Below are 23313 nucleotides of genomic sequence, written 5' to 3'. Positions count from 1 at the left end.
CTTAAACACAGCATTTGACAGCGAACTAGAACCAAAATTTTCGGCTTCGTGCCACTGGGGTGATAGCATGTGCTTTGACTTTCTTAAAAACAGTTGGATGCGCTTTTAAACGGTTAGATGTATAAATGGGGATAAATGCAATTTGATTAGTTTCCATTGACTTTTTGAGTTATATTGATATTATCCGGATCTGTTGTCCCCCTCGTCCGGAACGTAAAATATTCACTTTTACGTTTGATACAATTTCGTATGATTTTTCAAGTAATTCGAACGTAAATATTTATTTGAGTGAAGGATAACAATTAATCATAAAATATCATCTGCTTTTTTCAGATGTATCACTTCTCGCTATTATCCGTAATTTCGTAAATGATGAGTGTTTCGTTTAGTTTTATTTCCCCGTTTGTGCAGGCCCCATTGTATACTGATGGCGATATAAGTCGTAATTCTCTCGCAAAATTAAGTATGGCGCCCGGGATTCATGCATGTACACGTCGAAACAAAATGTTACTCAAAATTTTATTGCACTATTTGGTGTTTTCGGATATAAAGTTTAAATTTTCTATTTATCAAGTATTTCTGTCTTGATTAATATAATTTAAAAAATTGTTCTCTCTCACCTCTTTTTGTTTTTTCAAATGAAATGAAAACCGTACTCAAACATAAAAAAACTTGCCACCACCAATATGCAGATTCAATCAACTGTGGTGCTATTTGACAGTTCTTTTTCACAAAAAAAATACCTTCAGAACCTAACCTCACGGTGTTTTCAGAAGTTTAGACCTAATTTTTTCGGAAATTATCGCGATTTTCTTTTCAATAAATAGTCGTTTGGGAGATTTTGCTATCGATTTTTTTCCTGTTGTCTAGTGCTTAGTTGGTGACTGGAAACAACGCATCATATTCGAGGCTTGTCTCGTTTTAATGTTCATAACATTCTATGCCGTAACCATTGGAAAGGAAGTACACTCATGCCCGCGACGAATAGTCAAAAGGTGTAGTGCGGAGAATTATTACCTAGTGTTATGAGAACACGATGCATACAATTTGAAAGCAAAATCTGTCGCCCCAAGAGAACTGGCAACTGGTTGAAACTGATAACGAACAGCACCCGAATCAGAGGGTTGCAAATTCTGATTATATTTTACAATATTGGTTAACAAAAAGAAGAGTGCAGCGGGAAGAAGATAAAGGTAAATATTGCGTTTGATTGCGGCAGCGCAACGTTTTAATTACAAATTTGCATGCATTTCCAGGAAACTGTTTGAGTGGTAGTATTGGTAATGTGCAACATGATTGAAACTACTGACAAGGGTAGTGAAAGTGTGATAGAGGAAGAAGACGATTCTAAACTTCCGATAAGTTTTATATATGCCCGCCACTTGGGCAAAATCGAAGGTATCAATTGTATCACACAGAGCTGGCGTGTGAAAGAGCGTATGAAAACGGTTAGCGTTGCATTAGTGCTATGTCTCAATGTTGGTGTAGATCCGCCGGATGTCGTCAAAATACAACCGTGTTCTCGGTTGGAATGTTGGATCGATCCTTCTTCGGTGTCTCCGCAGAAAGCAATGGAGTTAATTGGTATGTCGTTGTATGAATTGTCGTAGCAATATATTCTGATGTGTATTTTATTGAAGGTAACAATCTTCAGAAGCAATATGAGCGTTGGCAACCTCGTGCTCGCTATAAACATTCACTTGATCCTACGGTAGAAGATGTGAAGAAACTTTGCACCAGTCTGCGAAGAAATTCAAAGGAAGAACGTGTCTTGTTCCACTACAATGGGCATGGTGTGCCTAGACCAACTGTTAATGGCGAGATATGGGTTTTCAATCGAACCTATACTCAATACATCCCACTGTCGATTTACGACCTGCAGACGTGGATGGGGGCTCCGTCGATCTATGTGTATGATTGTTCGAATGCTGGCATAATTGTCAACAGCTTTAATACTTTTGCCGAGCAGCATGAAAAAGAGCTAGAGCAAATGCGGGCACGCAGTGGGAGTACAGCAGGTCAGTCAGATCAAGAAATCAATCGGAATTCACCATCACCTCCAGTGTTGGGAGTAGCCACCTACAAAAATTGCATCCAGTTAGCAGCTTGCGCTGCAAATCAAATTTTACCGATGAATCCGCAGTTGCCGGCAGATTTGTTTACATCCTGCTTGACTACACCGATTCGGATAGCATTGAAGTGGTTCATTCTTCAGTCTACTTCAAAACTAGTTCCACACGTAACAGAAGATCTTATAGAACGAATTCCCGGTCAACTGAATGATCGTCGCACTATGCTCGGTGAGCTGAATTGGATCTTCACAGCTATCACGGACACTATCGCATGGAATACGCTACCACGAGATTTATTTCAAAAGCTCTTCCGACAGGATCTGCTTGTAGCCAGCTTATTCCGGAATTTCCTGCTAGCGGAGCGTATTCTCCGTTCGTACGATTGCACACCTATCTCGAGTCCACCGCTTCCGCAAAGCTATCGTCACCCGATGTGGTCTGCGTGGGACTTGGCACTTGATTTGGCTCTTTCGCAATTACCAGACATTCTTGATAAGAAGAAACATTTCAAGCATTCGCCGTTTTTCGAAGAACAATTGACGGCTTTTCAGGTTTGGTTAGAGGGCAGTTCTGAGCAGAGAAGCCCTCCGGAACAGCTACCGATTGTGCTTCAAGTACTTCTGTCGCAAGTCCATCGATTGCGTGCCTTGGAGCTGTTAGGTCACTTTCTCGATTTGGGTCCGTGGGCAGTCAATTTAGCGCTTAGTGTCGGTATTTTTCCTTACGTGCTAAAATTGCTCCAAAGTCTAGCAAAGGAACTACGACCATTCTTGGTGTTTATTTGGGCGAAAATTCTGGCCGTCGATGGCACCTGTCAAGTAGATTTAATACGTGATCAAGGGCATAAATATTTTCTGGCAGCTCTACTAGATACGAGCCCTTGTCCTGGATTCAAAGGCAATCATCGTATTTATTCGGCTTTTGTACTGGCAAGTATAGTTCACAAATTTCCCATTGGACAAGGAAACGCTCTTCAAGGGCAACTACTTTCGATTTGCCTAGATCAGCTGAACGACGAAAATCCAGTACTAAGACAGTGGCTTGCAATCTGCCTGGGGCACATGTGGCAAAACTATGAACAAGCGCGATGGTCTGGTGTGAGAGACAATGCCAATGAAAAATTGTACCCCTTGCTAAGTGATCCAATTCCGGAGGTTCGAGCGGCTGCTGTGTACGCTTTGGGTACTTTCATAAGCTCTGTTACCCAGAGATCGGACCATGCGAACAACATCGATCGATCAACGGCAATGCATTTGTTTGCCACCGTTTGCAATGACATGAGTCCACTAGTACGGATGGAACTAATTGCTTCGCTACAGTGGATGGTGCGATTCTTCGAGAGTCAGTTTGTTTCGGTGTTCCTTCAGGAAACGACTAGCAGCAACCATTTGATCAGCCATCACTATCACAGTCTGGAAAGAAACATTAATATAAAGCGTGTCTCCAGCACAAGTAACATAATAAATGTCGGAAAAAATGCCGTAACAGTCGGATCGATTTACCAAAAGTTGTGGAATGGAATCAACGCCCTTGCTAAGGATCCCTTCCCAGCAGTTGCTCAAATGGCACAGAAAGTTGTCGAATATGTTGGTAAGCAGGGTTACGAAATGGCAAAAGAAGCCACAACATCGGAGAAAAATGCTGGCAGCATGAGTTTACCGCCATCGCCAAACACTAGAATAAACTATTTGGGTGGTGAATCTCCCCCAACGCATAATCATCTAAACCAAGCAACACATCTTACCCCAGTGCCCAACAAAAAGAAACTGCACCACATTAGCGACAGCTCCGAACTGTCCAGCTGTTCGTCACAACAACAAACGCTCCCCATAGGCTCTCTTCTCAATTCACAGCAACAACCACCACCAAGCATACAATCTGAACAAAATCCTGCTCCTCCAGCAACAACAGTTCAACAATCGCCATCTCAACAGCAGCAACAGCAACCACAACAAGCAAGTCCGATTGTCACTACTAACTACATCGATTGGTCAATTAGTTTCTTCGCACGGCCATCCAAATTTTTGATAGAGTCAAAACTGAGCGCAAGCGATCAGAATTCAACAGAGTTTTTAGATCGCCAGTCGCGATGCCTTAGAAATCGGATTGTACGAGAGGAAGGTCGAGAACAACAGCGTCGAGCGGTGTTCGGGCGACTTGATACACAAAATTGGTCCTGCCGTACGCAGCACACGCCAACGATGGTAAAGTTGAACCCGTACGACGATCAGATTGCCGTAGCTTACAAGTGAGTGTGTCTCTGTCTGTGTTTGTTTTTTTCTGCTATTTTTGTTTAATTATTGATTTCTTTTTCTGCATAGGGATCGAGTCATTCTTCAGGATTGGAGCACCGATATTACGAGCTCGTTCATTCCTTTCAAACAGCAGCCATACCAACAACATAAATCGATATTTCTCGATCAGAATCGGTTTCAAGCGACTCCTGCGGCAGTAACAGTGTCTTCGTTGGACTTTGTCAACGCACACGATGTTGGCCTGGTTTTGGTTGGTTATAGCGATAGTGTGATTCGAATCTGGAAACCAGCGGAAGCGAATCGGGAATCGGCTCTAGTCACTGCGTGGCATGGTCTGTTTGATTTCAATTCGCCCGCGACGGCCAAGGTTGGGACCAGTGAACTCGGCCTGGTGATGGCATGGCACCAGAAGTCTCAAACCATCATGGCTGCGGGCGAAGCAAAATATATTCGCCTTTGGGATGCGGAACGGGAATCTAAAATCTGTGATATCGCTAGTGGGTCGGATACGACAATTATCAAGCTGTCGTGTGCACCAAACGGAATATTTGCGGCCGGTTGTAATGACGGTAGCGTGCGATTGTTTGACCGGAGATGTTCTCCTCCAGAGGCCCGGTTTGCTACATTCCGAGAGCATCTGAATCCAATTTTAACCGTTTGTCTGAGAGACGATTGTGAAAGTTTAATATCGGCTTGCACAACATCAACCGTGCGATTGTACGATATTCGTAAAACTTCCTCCTCCGTTCAACACTGGAGTGCTGGTCCGGACGTTTCGGCAATGAGTATTCACTCGAGCGCAGATATTGTGGCGAGTGCTACCAGTGTCATCACCATCTATGGACTAGATGGCAGAAGTTTAAATACTATTCGGTGCAATGAAGGCTTCATGGGTACCAAGAAAGGAGTGACATCGTGTCTGTCATTCCACAAACATAAGCTTAGTCTGGCAGCAGGGTTCAACGATAACACAGCAGCTGTATTTGTAATCGATCGGAAGTGAGCGTACGTTTAACGGTGAGATATCGCTTTGGTAAGTAAGTATGTAGTATGAAACTAGTTTATGTATTCATATATTTACTTGGTCATTGCATTACTATTGGGCTCGCAAGAAAGTTATAGCGGATATTTTTCTGAGTTCCCTAATAGGGCTCGAGTTTAAGATACTACAGCTTAGAGTCTAATCTACTATCCGTAGATATTTGAACGTTATATGAGAATATGTGCAGCATCTACAGTACAGTGTATTTAATTCTGGCGATTTTGGGTCCAAAAATGTATTACTCCATCGTCGAGAGTCTTTGTAGATCCTTTCAAATCAATTTTAAAAAAGGCGGGTTGATAATGTCAGATACATAACCTGATTGACGTGAACACGAACAACATCGGCTCGTTGAAACTGAAACTGTGACCTTATATAGCTCGATATCAACTCCAGTTAATAACAAATACAGGCTTAAATTGGAACTAAATAAAAGACATATAATAATAATATTAATGATAGCTCCTCTATCAAATATTATAACACACAACGAAAGTATAGGAAATAATAGAAATAGTTCTTTACAATTTTTAATGCGCTATCCAAAATAATAAATTAAACATTTAAACTAAAGTTGTTTTACAAATCAGTGGAGATATTCTGTGAAGAATATTATTCCTTGTATATAGAATCGTGATCTCTACCATTAATATGATTTCGTTAATGTTGCAATGTTTCATTATGAACTACCAGAGATGATTCGAAGTTTCCTTTTTACGCGGCTTATTTCGAAACGATACCGATACTAGTATAAAGAATATGTGTTCCACATCAATACTTTTATTTTTGCATTGCGTACGAGCGTTGCCCGTCGTAATTTAATGTGACGATTCAAACTTTAATTTGCACTCATTTGGTGCTACAACTCAGCCATTTCTAACATTTGATCGTCTCGATCAACGTAACAAGTGTCACTCGACTTCTGGTGAATCTCTCAACGGTTGAGCACGTTGAATCGTGTTAGAGCGGTGAAAATTCGAGTGTTTCTCGAGAAAAAATTTTTATCCGTACTTTGGCGACTCGATGTAGCCACATAGCGAGATTGTCGCCTGTAGTGGAAAGAAAGTCAATTGGACTATAAACGAAGATTAACTGGTAATATGGCCTAAGTGACTGTGTCAGAGTGAGTGACCAGACAGAAAAAGAAGAAGAACAAGTGTCACTCTCATCTGTCAGTGCATTCGTATTTATCCCTTGACGTACAACAACGAACGAACGACAGATAACGTTTCACCAGAAGTCGAGTGAACGGAAACAACAATCGCACATTTCACATCAAGAGTTCGTTCAACATTCACTTCAAGCATGGAAATTACGAAACGATTCCGAGGAATCATGAAACCAGCCCTAACTAGATTCTACACTACTTTCCTGCAAATCCAAACTCAAGCAACCGAAGAACATAACATAAACATAGAAATTCCTAAAACAGATAACTTTTCGCTTGACACTGCGCAACGTACCTAACGACGGATGCGGTTTCAATCGATCAAAACACGGACGCAAAAAAGCTGTTAAAATCCATAAGAAACATTCACGATATTGTGCTACAAGTTTCCCATATGGAAATCTTATGATCTTCAGAAAAAAATTTCATTGGCCTTCTTATGAATTTCATAAATCATACTTATGAAGTTCGTGAGGACTTATGATTAATGTAGAAATGTTGATGAGAATGTAATAAGTTATTTACATATTTCATAACCCCTACTTATGACATTCATCGCTCTAAAAAACGTGCTTAATCCACCTAGCAATTAGATGATACCACTTTTATCAATCCGTATGAGTTTTTTGCATGAATATTCTTCAGTGTTTTAGTTATCATAATATTATTACAATGATTGTCGTTTTAAGCGACAATTACAGCAATAAATATTACGAAATTGCAATAGTTTTGAGTCCAACTTTGAAGCTTTTTGGAAATGTCATCTTCTATATCGGCTTGAATTAAAAAACTCATCACCCTGTAATTCCAGAATCGGATAAAATTCTATAATTTTGTATGGAACCATAAATCCTTTAATTTGAATTTTTGTTTTTGAAATTCGATATGGCGAATATGGCGATTTTTTGAGAAAACGATTGTGCTTTGAGAAACGATTCGATACTGGAACCGGAATTCGAAAGTCGGTGTAGCCGAAGTCAGTTAAATTCACCTGAGGAGTTGTATAGTTTACATTTGATTCAAAATGCTCAAAAATCATTGCATCTTTGAGAAATCGTAGTGCGAATTAAATTTCCGAATCGAAAACTGAATACCGCTGAAACTGAAATAAGTTTATTTGGTTATCGACTTCATTTCCCATAAACCTGAAAAATTTATGTAAAATGTACACTTTTATACTAATCACCCTGTATCCCCTAAACCGGAAGTTGGATCTGACTAAAAAGCAAGATGTTTTATAGAATATAGACCTTTCATTTATATCTTAGATGGTTTTTAGATTTCATTTGAACCTTAGATCGGTTCAGCCATCTATGAGAAAAATGAGTTACACTATTTTAATATCATTCGACATATCCTGTAGCTCAGGAACCAGAAGACGAATCCAGACGTAATTCAGGAACTTTGTTTGGGAGCATACGACTTTTCTTATGAATCTGAGTTTGAAGAAAAAGGATGAGTCATCTCTGAGAAAATTGAGTGAAATTTTTTTCCACACACGGATTTGCTGATCTCGACGAAATGATTTGAATGGTATATGGGTGTTATGTTCCTTCAGCATTCATTACTATCAGTAGTTTAAATAAATATAATTATGCAATTGTTTTCAACTCGACTTGCCATCATCTGATTTACATATGTTATATTCGAACGATTATGTTGCCAAAAACGAACCGTGCCAAAATCGGTCCGAGGCAAAATGCCTTAAAAAAGGATGCTGTACACAGTCTTTTTGGCTTTTAGAAAGAATTGTATGTAACAATATAAAAAATCGTGTTTCACATAGCTCCCAAGCATTGCACAGTGGGGAAAAAAACTATGAAAACCCGCAAGGAATTCTGTAACTCATGAACTAATTGAGATAGGTCAACAAACTAAAGCGTTTATTAGGTAAAAATGTCCAAGGAATTCAATGGAATGGTTTACAATGGCCGCACGAATCGCAATCCTACTCGTTTTACCCCAAATGTGCAGCAGTTTTGGGGTTTTCTATAACATTCGCTCTGTAACTTGAAAAGAAGTCGAGTGCGGTATTCTGGAATAGCCTACTTTCATGTAAAAAAGTCTGGAGAATCGATTAGAATAACCCACACTGGCCGCACGGAACGTTTTGGTGGCTATTTTACTCCAATTCTTCCATTTCATAAGATCCTTACTGTGAATCGTCCTTAAATCTTGGTAAAAATTCTTGCAAGTTTGCTAAATCTAGCTTATCTTATGTAAAAAAGTCTGTAGAATCGAATGGAAGAACCTACACTGGCCGCACGAAACGTTCTGGTGACTATTTTACCCCATTTCTCCATTTTATGGTATTTTATTGTAAATTGGTCTTAAATCGTGGTAAAACTTATTGTAAATTTACTAAATCTAGCTTATCTAATGTAAAAAAGTCTGTAGCATCGAATGGAAGAACCTACACTGGCCGCGCGAAACATTCTGGTGACTATTTTACCCCATTTCTCCATTTCATGATATCTTATTGTAAATCGTCCTTAAATCCCGGTAAAATAGTCATCAAAACGTTTCGTTTCGTTTCAAGTATAAGTTTTGGCATTCGATTCTACACACTTTTTTACATAAGATAAGCTCGATTTAGTAAACTTCCAATAAGTTTTACCGAGATTTAAGGACGATTTACAATAAGATATCGTGATATGGAGGAAATGGGGTAAAATAGTCACCAAAACGTTTCGTGCGGCCAGTGTACACTCTTCCATTCGATTTTCCAGACATTTTCACATAAAATCAAGCTATTTTAGTAGACCACACTCGATTTCTTTTCAAGTTACAGAACAAATACTACAGAAACCCCTAAAACTGCTGAGCATTTGGGGTAAAACGAGCAGAATGGCGACTCGTGCGGCCATTAAAAACCATTTCATTGAATTTCTTGGATTTTTTTTACATAAGAAATACTCTTGTTTTTTGCCTTTTTCCATGGTTCCCGATTTCTTTGCGGGTTTCCTGGTTTTTTCCCACTGTGCATTGCTTTGTCTTACAGCGTTCAAAATTCCTACTACTGGAATAAGGCGAAAAGTCGCTTACACAAAAATATCGATATCCTCGTTAGAAATGAACGGATTCTAACAATCTATGGCTTGATGGATAGATATTACCGTGCGGAATCCAAGTCTAAGAACATATTCTGTTTTCAAGAGCAATTGTGATGGATAGTGTCAAAAATTTGCTCAGTTAGTCGAACTGAATCGATTGGTTCAATGATATATATACCTATTTTTATATTTATAAAAAAGGTAAAAACTTAAAATTTTTATAAACAGAATTTATTCTTTACATTGTTTATATGTTTACTGATAAACAAGTAAGAAAGCACCTACCTATTACAAAAAAAATTCATTTGACCTGAATAGATAGAGATTTTCTATTTCGTGGATAGCAAATGATGAATTTCTACATATTGCGTACACTGCGTACATTTTTTAGAAATCTATCCAGTTCCAAAGGATATATTTAAGTCATCTGAAAACGAGTCCGGATTAACAAGAGCTGGTGTCTTCGTTTTCCATTTTTATGGTTTGACTGTTTTTATAAGGAATGACATTTTCACAAGGTGGACTATTATGTTTTAAAGAATGCATATGTCATTGATATGAATTTCGTAAGTCATGCTTATAAAGTTCGTATGTGTGCTTACTGAATGCATAAGTCTTCAATGAAATCAAAATTGTTCTGGTTCATAAGTCACAACTTATGAAATTAATAAGTTTCCTTTCTTCGGTGTAATTTTAGCATAGATGACCGCATACCACTTGACATATTTCATAGATGCATCAACAACAACAAGTGTATGATTTCACTTCACAATTCGCGGGGAAGATCGGAAATGGTCACAAGGTACCGTATCAAAATCTTAAAATCGTCCCCGGCCGATGTCCACAAAATGCCGCACGAAGTCCGTTTTTGACGCGATGGGGAGCCGTTGTTTGAGCGCGTACCCTTCTGAGCAGAATTGATTCACTGTATGCCATCACGGTTAGAGTTCGACTGAGAGAGCTGTCAATTTTTTTTCCACTGACTCATGGGTTACTAATACTATGATTGATGCTGCGTGGACCGTTTCGTCAGTGCGGGTAAAGGCAAACCCATAAAAAATCACAATTTTTGTCCATTTTTTAAATGCAAACGTTATGAACACAGCAGCATAGAATGAAATGTTCTTAACAATAATTATGTCGTAAAACATGGTTCCATGTGGATAAACTCGTCTTAACAGTTTCACTTTTTCTGTACTATTTAATTCCACTATTTCACTGTCACGTTATTACACTTTCACAAAGTCACTATACTTTAATGAAGCATAACAAACGTTACAATACAGATACGCGTATTTCGGAATGTTACTTACATCCTTCTTCAGTGTATCGGTTTTATAACTAACTGCAGATATTTCGTAGATTCATTTGATGTGTTGTAATCCGGATTTTTAATTCGCGTGCGGTGCTTCCTCGTTTTATTATAACGGAAATCGTCTGCGACCAAATCCAGAATCGGAATAATTGTAATAAAGACTGTCCCAGAAAGTATGGACTCAACCAAAAACCGCTGCCATTTCGCAATGGTTCAGAATCTGTCAATTTTTATGACTGCGTCCTGTTGTTTACACTCTTCTCTAATCACTTGTGCAGTTGTTTATTCGTTTTCATTAGTTTGTTTCGAAATGCGGGGACTTTCAGCAGAACAACGTAAAAAAATTGTGTACAAATGGTGCACAGAACGCGGACTGTCACTGAGAAAGATAGCAAAAATAGAAGGAGTAAGTGAAAAAGCCGTGCGAAATGCAATCAGGAAGTTCGGTGAGGATAACACCTTTGAGGATAAACCGAAAACGGGTCGAAAAAAAGGTCCTGCTAACCCTCAGTTGGATAAACGTATACTGAAGGCGTTCGAGCAAAAGAAGGAGGTTTCAGTTCGGGATGTGGCCAAAAAAGTGGGCACTTCGAAGTCAAATGTTCTTCGTGCTAAAGAACGATTGAATCTTCGAACCTATATGAAGCAGAAACAACCAAAATGTAGTCCGAAACAAGAAGCATCGATCAGGCCGAGGGTTCGAAAGCTGTACAATACGATTCTTGTTGGAAATTAGAACTGCATAATCATGGACGATGAAACCTACGTAAAAATCGATTACAAATCCTTGCTGGGACCACAATATTATACGGTGCGAGAAGTGCAAGTGTTAAACCAGTCCGAGACATCGATTGAAGTCGAAAAATTTGGTAAGAAAGCTCTGGTCTGGTAAGCAATTTGTAGCTGCGGCAAGATTTCGAAACCCTTCATCACCACTGCTTCAATGAACAGCGAAATATACATCAAGGAATGTTTACAAAAAACGACTTCTACCCATAATTCGAAGCCACAAGGATCCTGTTGTCTTCTGGTGAGATCTTGCTTCTTGCCACTACTCGAAATCAGCGGTAGAATGATATACTACCAAAAATGTCACTTTCGTCCCAAAAGACATGAATCCACCAAATTGCCCAATACTTGGATCAATTGAGGAATTTTGGGCATTAACGAAGGCACATCTTAGGAAACATGTCTCGGCAGCCGAAACCATTCAACAGTTCGAAAAAGATTGGAAAAAAGTGTCAGAACTTGTCGCCAAGAAGTCTGTACGGAATTTAATGAGGAACGTTCGCAAGAAGGTGCGCCAGCTTGTCTATAATTGCTAAGTAGCAAATGTTGACAATAATATTCTGTTGTTGTAGTCTAATATTATCAGTATATCGAATAAAATTTGAATATCTGACACTTGTGAATTATTTACAGCTAAATCAAAGTGCGTCCATACTTTCTGGGACATTCTTTAACACAGAACGTACTCGAGCACTCCAATTTGTTGGTGGGTGTCATTATTTCTTTGAAACGAATCATCTGAAAGCAAAACAGTTTCTTATTTGTATCGAATTCAGGGTCTAATCGAAAGAGAAAGGAAACAAAAATCTGTAATTTGTAATGTTCCTCGAGAGTTGAAAAAACGTGGTTTCGAGAAAAAGCCGCTAGGGCGGGCACCGTACTACCTTTTTCTACCAACTTCTCGGTCGCGCGTATCTTCGGGATTAATTCCATGTCGTTTCTAAGAGTATTTTCTAGAAATTCATGGGAATTTCTTTTTGATTTTTTAAAAATTGATCCTCAGTTGGTGATGAGAAGGGCTGACCCAAATCATCCAACACTCGATGATGAAGTTTGTCCAACATTTTCCTCGAATCCGAGTGCGAGTCAAACGGTGCACAAAATAAAACCGCAAAAGGCTCACTTGCTGATGTGCAATGCACAATCGGTTCAATTCTTTTAACGATTTGTTTTAATCTTGCGAAGACGTAGAGCCATCTCGAGCTTATTTTGGGTTTTTATTAATTTTTAACTAGAAAAAGACTGCATATTCAATTACGAGATGAAAAACTGCGAAAAAGTTACCACAGAGACGGAATTTGAACCCTTAGTTTTCTTTATCATTGAACAGAAGAAACCGAGTCATTCAGTAAAAACCATTCAAGCGAAGAGGTTGTGTTTCGATTGTACTGGCTCGTGAGTTAACGGCTGCTACCGAGACAATTCTAAGCTTCAGGTAGTTAAACTGCCCATAGCAAACGCAATATTCGGGGCGTTTCCCGACTGGAAAGCTAGCAACGAAGGCCATCCCGTTCATACGCACAGAGGTGTAGAGACACAGAGGTGCGAGAGCATAGAAGTGACGAGTCACAGAGGTGCCATCGCATAAAGGTGCGAAGACGAAGGGGTGCAAAGGCACAGAGGTGCTAAAGCAACCCAGTGCTGATCTACCAGGTACCAGAATTTGTACGCTGCGTAGGATCAAAAGAGACGGCATATATCGCGAGGTGCTACACTGCAAGCATCGCATTTGATCGCCACCGAGAGCAAAAGCACTGTACCTGGGGTCAGGTACAGCAAGTGCAGTGGTGTTCACAACGACGGCAGAGCAACTGAGATAGCAGTAAACGACAGAAGACTGCCAATTGGAAACAGCAAAAGACTGCCAATTGGAAATCGTTGGAAGAGCTTCACGTCGTTCTTCACGATAAAGGAACAGAGACATCAGCTACAAGGTAGATTTAATTTAATTTATTTTTTATTTCTTATATCTGAAATTTTACTAAACATAAGTTTTTATTTTGGTATTATTAATTTACAAAAAAAATTTAATGTAATGGATGATCTCATGGAAGATCATCCGAATCCGATTCCGGATACTAGTAAAAGTTTAAATACTCCGAGGGCTAAACATTATCCACAGGGTACCACTGGGCCATGGATAGTCTATCTTCGAAAAAAAGAAAAGATTTTAAACTTGATGCAAATTACAAAGGATTTGACATCACATTTCTCTGAAGTTAAAGAAATCTGTAAGGTTAATAGAGATAAAATTCGAGTTGTAGTTAACGACTTGAAACAGGCAAACGATATTGTAACCTGTAAATTATTTGCTATTGAATATCGAGTTTACATTCCATCGAAGGAGGTAGAAATTGACGGTGTTGTGACTGAAGCAAGTCTGACAGCAGATGATTTACTTAAAAATGGAGTTGGCCGTTTTAAAAACTCCATGCTTGAGGGAGTTAAGATACTCGAGTGCAAACAATTGTACTCAGCATCTATTGTCGATGGAAAAAAGTCTTATCGTCCCTCAGATTCGTTTCGCGTAACATTTGCCGGATCTGCATTGCCTAGCCATGTCTATATCGATAAAATTCGTCTTCCTGTTCGGCTTTTCGTACCGCATGTTATGAATTGCACGAACTGTAAAAAATTCGGACATACAGCTACTTACTGTAGTAATAAGTCCAAATGTATCAAATGTCAAGGGCCTCATAAGGATAATCTTTGCGATAAAGATGTTGAAAAATGTGTTTATTGTGGGGAAAGCCCTCATGATGATCTTTCAGTGTGCGCTGCATTTAAGCTGCGTAAAGACAAAATGAAGCTTTCTTTAAAAGCACGGTCTAAGCGCACATATGCAGAAATGCTCAAAACGGTCATACATGTCTCCCCTTTGGAAACCGAAAACGGTTTTTCAAATCTTGCGGAGCCAGAGGAATCTGACTCTGACGGAAATAGTGAAGATACCTCGTTTGTCACTCCTCAAGGGTCTGTTAAGAGGAGATTAACAAACCACAAAATACCAAAAAAGACACCTAAAATTATACCTTCAAAAAAAGATCCCCGTGTTAAAGCTAAAAAGCCAAATTTAAAACCAAAAACTGTGCCTCCTGGTTTGTCAAATTCACAAACCAATCCAGGAACTAGCTCAAGAAAAGACAATAATCCAGTGGGCTCCATTTCACATTCACCAACAGGATTACTGAAATTTTCGGAAATTGTAGAATGGATTTTCGCTGCATTCAATATTTCTGAACCTCTAAAGACCATCATAACAGCATTCCTTCCAATAGCTAGAACTTTTTTGAAACAGTTATCAGCTCAATGGCCAGCTCTTTCAGGTTTTGTATCATTTGATGGATAATTTATCATCCGCCGCAAATGATTCAATCACTGTCCTGCAGTGGAATTGTCGAAGCATCATGCCAAAACTTGATTCATTTAAAGTTTTGTTGCATAGTCAAAAATGTGATGTATTTGCTTTGTGCGAAACATGGCTTACATCAAACATAGCCTTAAATTTTAATGACTTTAACATTATACGTCTCGACAGAGACTCCCCGTATGGTGGAGTGCTTTTAGGAATTAAGAAATGTTATTCCTTTTATAGATTAAACATTCCTTCGACTTCTAGTATAGAAGTTGTTGCTTGTCAAATAAACATTAAAGGAAAGGACATTTGCATTGCTTCGGTATATATTCCTCCAAGAGCTCAAGTTGGACAACGACAGCTTAATGAAATTGTCGAAGCCCTTCCTGCTCCACGTTTGATTTTAGGAGATTTCAATTCGCACGGAATGATGTGGGGTTCCGTTTACAATGATAGCAGATCATCTCTAATATATAATATTTGCGACAATTTTAGCATGACGGTACTAAATATGGGTAGCATGACACGGATCCCAAGACCTCCTGCACGTCCAAGTGCATTAGATTTATCTCTTTGTTCGACTTCAATTCGACTAGATTGCACCTGGAAAGTATTTCCTGATTTACATGGTAGCGATCATTTACCAATCATCATCTCAATTAGCAGTAACAAAGGCATTGCTAATTCAGTTAATATTCCATATGATTTGACAAAAAATATTGACTGGATTAAATACCAAAGTAATATTTCAAGTGTCTTAACTTCAATGGAAGAGCTTCCCCCACTTGAAGAATATGACTTCCTCGTTTGTTCGATTCTGGAGGCCGCAGAACAAGCCCAAACCAAACGATTTCTTGGTCCATCGTCTAACAGAAGACCTCCAAATCCTTGGTGGGACAAAGAGTGCTCAGATGCTAAACACGCGAAACAAAATGCTTTCAAGACGTTTTTAAAACGAGGAGGAGGAACTCCTCAGAATTTTGAAAAATTCTTGGTTTTAGAAACCAAGTACAAGAACATACTTCGGGTTAAGAAATGCAGCTATTGGAGACATTTTGTGGAAGGTTTGTCAAGAGAAACCTCAATGAGCACTCTTTGGAATACGGCCAGACGAATGAGGAATCGTAACGTAGGAAATGAGAGTGAGGAGTACTCGAATCGATGGATATTTGATTTTGCGAGGAAAGTTTGTCCAGATTCCGTTCCTACGCATAGCATTGTTAGGGAGTCTTCTTCAAATGATGATTCCATTGATAGCCCCTTTTCAATGATGGAATTTTCCATAGCACTCATGTCTTGTAACAATAACGCTCCTGGATTGGACAGAATTAAATTCAACTTGGTGAAGAATCTGCCCGACCTCGCAAAAAGACGTTTGTTGGAATTGTTCAACAAGTTTCTTGAGCAAAATATTGTTCCACCTGACTGGAGACAAGTGAAAGTTATCGCCATTCAAAAGCCGGGGAAACCAGCTTCCAATCACAACTCATATAGACCCATTGCGATGTTGTCCTGCATCAGAAAATTGTTCGAAAAAATTATTCTACGACGTCTCGACACTTGGGTCGAGACGAACGGTTTGTTGTCAGATACTCAGTTTGGCTTCCGTAGAAATAAAGGGACGAATGATTGCCTTGCATTACATTCGTCTGACATCCAAATTGCCTTCGCTCAAAAGCAACAAATGGCATCTGTATTTTTAGACATTAAAGGAGCATTTGATTCAGTTTCCATTGATGTTCTTTCAGACAAGCTCCACCAACATGGACTTCCACCGGTTATAAATAATTATTTGCACAACCTTTTGTCAGAGAAACGCATGCATTTTTCACATGGCGATTTGGCAACAATCAGAATTAGCTACATGGGTCTCCCGCAAGGCTCATGCCTCAGTCCGCTCCTCTATAATTTTTACGTGAATGACATTGACAGCTGTCTAGTAACCCCATGTACACTAAGACAATTGGCAGATGATGGCGTGGTTTCAGTTACTGGATCCAAAGCTATTGATCTGCAAAAACCATTGCAAGATACCTTAGATAAATTGTCCGTTTGGGCTGTTCATCTTGGTATCGAATTCTCTGCGGAGAAAACAGAGCTGGTCGTCTTTTCAAAAAAGCATGATCCCGCGCAACTTCAGCTCCATATGATGGGAAGAATGATCCAACAGGTTTTAACTTTCAAATACCTCGGGGTGTGGTTTGATTCCAAATGCACGTGGGGAGGACACATTAGGTATCTGATAACGAAATGCCAACAAAGAGTAAATTTTCTTCGAACAATAACAGGGTCTTGGTGGGGTGCTCATCCGCAAGATCTAATAAAATTGTATCAGACAACGATACTTTCAGTGATGGAATATGGATGCGTTTGTTTTCGTTCCGCTGCAAATTCTCATATTATCAAACTTGAGCGAATTCAGTACCGTTGTTTGCGAATTGCTTTAGGCTGCATGCATTCGACACATACAATGAGTCTTGAAGTTCTGGCGGGAGTTCTTCCATTAAAAGATCGATTTTGGGAGCTTTCATCACGCCTGCTAATAAGATGTGATGTGCTGAATCCCATGGTAATTAATAATTTCGAACGACTAGTCGAGCTTCGATCTCAAACAAAATTCATGACAGTATATTTTAACCATATGTCACAGGAAATCAACCCTTCAAGATATATTCCTATCCGTGTCAGCCTCCTAAATGTACCTGACTCAACTTTATTTTTCGACACATCCATGCAGCGCGAAGTGCGTGGAATCCCGGACCACCTACGCTCTATGGAAATCCCAAAAATATTTTCAAGTAAGTTCAGGCATATTAACTCTGAGAAAATGTTTTACACGGACGGATCGCGAATGGAAGAAGCGACAGGGTTTGGTATGTTCAACAATAATGTTTCGGCCTCATTCAAGCTTCAAGAACCTGCATCTGTTTATATAGCAGAGTTAGCAGCAGTTCATTATAGCTTGAATGTAATCGTCACATTATCTCCAAACCATTATTTCCTCTTCACAGATAGTCTGAGTGCAATTGAAGCCATTCGCTCAAACGCTGCTGGCAAAAATGAACCGTTTTTCTTGGGTAAAATAAAACAGTGTCTGAACGACATATTGAATAATAATTATCTAATCACAATAGTTTGGGTTCCGGCTCATTGCTCCATTCCAGGCAATGAAAGAGCCGATATTTTAGCCAAACGTGGTGCTATTGAGGGTGAAATTTATGAGAGACCGATTGCTTTCAACGAATTCTATAGCGCGTCTCGCCAAAGAACACTTGCCAGCTGGCAAGCTTCTTGGGATAAAGATGATCTGGGTCGGTGGATGCACTCAATTATTCCTAAAATATCGACAAAGGCATGGTTCAGGGGACTGGATGTGAGTAGAGATTTCATTCGTGTGATGTCCAGACTCATGTCCAATCACTACACGTTAGATGCACATCTCCTTCGAATTGGACTTTCCGAGACTAATCATTGTGCTTGCGGCGAAGGTTACCGCGATATTGACCATGTTGTTTGGACATGCGTGGAGTTTCGTGATGTCAGATCTCAACTAATAAATTCCTTGCGTACCCAAGGTAGACTATCCAATGTCCCAGTTCGCGACATTCTTGCTTGTCGTGACCTTCCATACATGAAACTTCTTTATCATTTCATTAAATCCATTGGAGTTCCAATTTAAATTTTATTTTATGTTAAACTGTTTTCTCTTCCATGAGTTCAACCAATAGCCAACTATAGGATATTGAATATAAGTGGTGAACTGATACAAACAATCCTGAAATAGTTATAAGATCATGTACAAAATAAATGTATTTTATTTAATGTAATTAAAATAGCAACTCGCTTGATAAAAACAGTGTTTAGATTAACTAATGAGTACCAACATACTAATATGATATTCGAAATGTATTAGGTTTAAACTACTATGTATTGTGGATGCCACGGCGAAGAAAAACTTATGTATATTGCCTATGAAATAAACGTATTTATGAAAAAAAAAAAAAAAGAAACCGAGCATGTTTAGCTGAGCTCGGGCGCAATCAGCAATCAGATTACATGTCACACCACAATTCCAATTCACTTACCGCTTCTGCCTTCAGATCTTGGTTTGAGATTTTTTGTTTATTTCTTTCGTTGCCTTTGGGGTAAATCAGCGTCATCATCTACGTAATGATCTCAGCTGGTGTTTGGTCGTAGCCGTGACGATTGTGATTTTGAACACGATATTGAAGAACAAATCATACCCTCATTGCCTTGCAATTGCCATTGCCTGGAGCTCGTTGAAAGATTGGAAAAGGCTAACGAATGCAACTTAGAAATGGAAATTTTCGTGAAGGTAACTACAGGGACAGCAATCGAATCCGTGACTTTCTCCTACCCGGAGAAAAGTTTTTACCCCGTCAGCAATGCCGTAGTGATATAACTATCATTGAACAGTGCGGCACTTGAGCTCAGCTGAACGGGTTCGGTTTCTTCTATTCAATTAGACTGTCTCTTCGTGTGTTTCGCATGCAGAGCAATTTAATTAACAAAAAAATTTCCTCGCGTAGGAGAAAGTGCTCGATTCCCGTCACTGTGAGAACCTTTTCGAAGATTTTCATTCCTCACTTGCATTCGTCAGTTTTTTTTCAATCTATTTTCCTTTAGATAGTACTAAAACCGGTTCAATATTAATTCTGGTTGTGTGAGGGGCTTTGTTTAAATAGTAGTGTCTATTCCCATATAAAAAAATGTTTAGTCTCTGAGTGACCAAACCTGAATCGACCAGTTTAAGTCAATCATTTTCGTTCTGCACATTGGATATTGGTGCAGAGCAGAAAAGTGTACTGTAAATGGTGGAAACTTTACGTATACTTAGTGGGTTATTCATTTATTTATTTATCTAATTTTCTTCCATCTGACCTATATTGATCTTAATGGATTTTTGGTGGAGTGGGACAAGCCCATTTGAGATTCATTAAATTCGCGTATAAACCCATCATCTTTTTAGCATTTACACATACTTGTTTACATAAATACATTTCACAAACATTAGCCCAACGAATAAAGGTGCACATATTGTCCAGTGCTAAAAAATAATTAAGTTTTATCTGAGTCTCTCAAGCCTATTCTTGAAAACGACACTAGATACAAAAAAGTCAAAAAGGTCGCACACACTGTTGAACACATTACCCATTGTCCTAATCGGTTCATTCTGACCATACTCCGTTCTTTGTAAGTCGAGTCGCAAGAAATTCCGCGCTCTAAGCGTTGTTGGTGGGACATTTATACAGGGTGATTTTTTAAGAGCTTGAGAACTTTTTTAAACAATAAAACGCATAAAATTTGCAAAATCTCATCGGTTCTTTATTTTAAACGTTAGATTGGTACATGACATTTACTTTTTGAAGATAATTTCATTTAAATGTTGACCGCGGCTGCGTCTTAGGTGGTCCATTCGGAAAGTCCAATTTTGGGCAACTTTTTCGAGCATTTCGGCCGGAATAGCCCGAATTTCTTCGGAAATGTTGTCTTCCAAAGCTGGAATAGTTACTGGCTTATTTCTGTAGACTTTAGACTTGACGTAGCCCCACAAAAAATAGTCTAAAGGCGTCAAATCGCATGATCTTGGTGGCCAACTTACCGGTCCATTTCTTGAGATGAATTGTTCTCCGAAGTTTTCCCTCAAAATGGCCATAGAATCGCGAGCTGTGTGGCATGTAGCGCCATCTTGTTGAAACCACATGTCAACCAAGTTCAGTTCTTCCATTTTTGGCAACAAAAAGTTTGTTAGCATCGAACGATAGCGATCGCCATTCACTGTAACGTTGCGTCCAACAGCATCTTTGAAAAAATACGGTCCAATGATTCCACCAGCGTACAAACCACACCAAACAGTGCATTTTTCGGGATGCATGGGCAGTTCTTGAACGGCTTCTGGTTGCTCTTCACTCCAAATGCGGCAATTTTGCTTCTTTACGTAGCCATTCAACCAGAAATGAGCCTCATCGCTGAACAAAATTTGTCGATAAAAAAGCGGATTTTCTGCCAACTTTTCTAGGGCCCATTCACTGATTTGCAAGCGTTGCTCGTTAGTAAGTCTATTCATGATGAAATGTCAGAGCATACTGAGCAAATAATAATGCATGAAAATCATAACCTCAAAAAATCTGAGCAAATACTAATGCATGAAAATCCTAACCTCAAAAAAATCACCTTTTACATATTTGTGAGAGAATTAGTTCTGTAATAAGAAAGCTGCATCACGAAAGCTCAGTTCTAATTCGTGGGACCTGTTTTTTGCTCGCCTAACTTAACAACACTAATTTCTCGTATAGTCTTTGAACAAACAAACCAACTATGAAAAGAACGAACGAACGGTTCTGAAGAACTAGTTCTTTCAATAGAACTTTGCATCACTGAACGGTTCTTTGAAATGAACTGTTTTGCCCATCTCTATTTATTGCACGTCCACCGTATAGCCCCAGTTTTGCGCATCCACATTATAATTTGATTCAGATAAGAGTTTCAACCTGGGTTGCAATAATTACTCGTTTAAATGATTTTAAAATAATGACCAGATAATTCAAGAGCGCAGAATTCATCAGCTTCCCAAAAAATGAATAATAGTGATTGACCAAAACAGAAATTCAATCATAAATTATTTATTAATCGGCAGGCTAATGAATTTCTGTCGATACCAAAAATCCGACATGACTTTCTTGCCAACCCAATAGTTAATTATACAAAAATTAACGTAACAAAGAAATGAAAAATTATTCGTGATATTTGGCACTAGAAATGTTTTTATCACTGACAAAGTTTCGATTTTTACTGAACAGACTGTTTATATCTGGAATTTCCGCTATCAATTGTGTATATTGAGTTGAAAACCTCTTCTTTTAGATGTTTTAGTTTCACAGGAAACACTAATTGAATTATTTTTTTTCCATTTTTTTCAGCTAAACAAATTTAGAGTTACGGAAACTTAATAGTGGCTTCGCAGACAACATAAAATCGCTTACGTATAAAATGTACACTCAACTATCGAACAGAAACAAGATAAAATTTGCAGACAATCTGGATATCGGCTTCAAAAGCATCCACTGTTACAACCGGTCTGCACTATTTATTTGAAAAAAACTACGGCAGTAATAAAAAACGATACTGTTGAGCTATTATCTAGGATAAGCAGAAAAGGTAGAAGATTTCCATTATTATGCTGATATATTACCTTTATTTGTAGTCAGTATAGAACCAACCACACAATAGACCCAACAATAACTAGAAAAAAAGATAGCCTGAACTTATCATTGTTTACTAAAGAAGATTTTTTACTAGCTACAACTTTACTTTCTCAAGTACACGTACAAAAATATTCGATTCTTACAGAATACTCTGTAAGTGTTTTGTTTTGTTTAAGACAAAGTATAGTGAAGACACAACAGCAACTAGATACTTCTCTAAAATCAAGAAGCACAGTATATACACGTGGACAGGCTTCGGTGAGAGGACTATATATCTATTGATGCAGCAAATTTACTAAAGTTAAGCAAATATTACGAAAAAATGAATAATATCACACCCAGAGCGCTGCTTTTTATGAGCATAGCTTTTCATTGCTTCTCTTCAATTGTACAGTTTATTGGTATTGTTTGTTCCCAAGAAATCCCTAGAGTTAGTGATAGGAATTGAATGTTTCGCTGCATCATTGTTGTAAAAAACGATAGTGGATTATGTAAAGTTTCTTTCTTTTTTAATAGATGATTTAATCATTTTTTTGAATTTTGAGTATTTTGTAACAAAAATTATGAAATGTCATACGTTAGGATATTACCTTTTTTTGTAAAAATGCTCTTGTATGTATGTTATACTTGTACAGTTGATTTTTGCAACGGCGAAAATACACAAAACCAACAAATGTGCTAGCAACTAACTAGCGTAGATTGTTAGTTATCCGAAAATTCTCTTCGTTTAATTTCAAAGTTTCGGTAATACCTTCCAATGTCCGACAACGAGTAATCATTGCAAATTTTTGACAGATTTTTATTTGTGCTTTTTTTACATTCGGATGAGTTACGTAAATGCAGCGTGGTGCATCAAGTGCAAATGTGAATCAAGTATCTCTCCACCGTCTTTTCATCAATCGGAATTTTTGAAAAGTTCTTTTCGTCCGCGAAGAGAGCTGAGCATCTCCCTATCCGGTTCTTCTACAGTTGGAGGAAAACAAATCATCGTCAAAGTCTTGGTGTTACATTCCTTTTGTGGAATTTTACCTTCTGTTT

At 38.6% G+C, this 23313-nt stretch overlaps 1 protein-coding gene across 2 annotated transcripts; it reads left to right on the top strand.

The window, feature by feature from the left end:
- Positions 1–749: 749 nt before the first annotated feature.
- LOC131427140 (regulatory-associated protein of mTOR) lies at positions 750–22964 on the top strand. Of its 2 annotated transcripts, none has more exons than XM_058590077.1 (5): positions 750–1193; positions 1257–1584; positions 1641–4320; positions 4394–5360; positions 21991–22964. In XM_058590077.1, the coding sequence occupies exons 2-4, from the start codon at positions 1284–1286 to the stop codon at positions 5328–5330; spliced, it is 3918 nt and encodes a 1305-aa protein (XP_058446060.1). In that variant the 5' UTR covers positions 750–1193; positions 1257–1283; the 3' UTR covers positions 5331–5360; positions 21991–22964. The 2 variants fall into 2 exon arrangements, with proteins under 2 accessions (XP_058446060.1, XP_058446061.1); XM_058590078.1 differs by having other exon boundaries at positions 4394–5364.
- The last annotated feature ends 349 nt before the right edge of the window (positions 22965–23313 follow it).

This window comes from Malaya genurostris, chromosome 2, assembly GCF_030247185.1.
Source record: "Malaya genurostris strain Urasoe2022 chromosome 2, Malgen_1.1, whole genome shotgun sequence".
Taxonomy (NCBI): Eukaryota; Metazoa; Arthropoda; class Insecta; order Diptera; family Culicidae; genus Malaya; species Malaya genurostris.
This window is presented reverse-complemented; position numbering and strand designations above follow the sequence as displayed.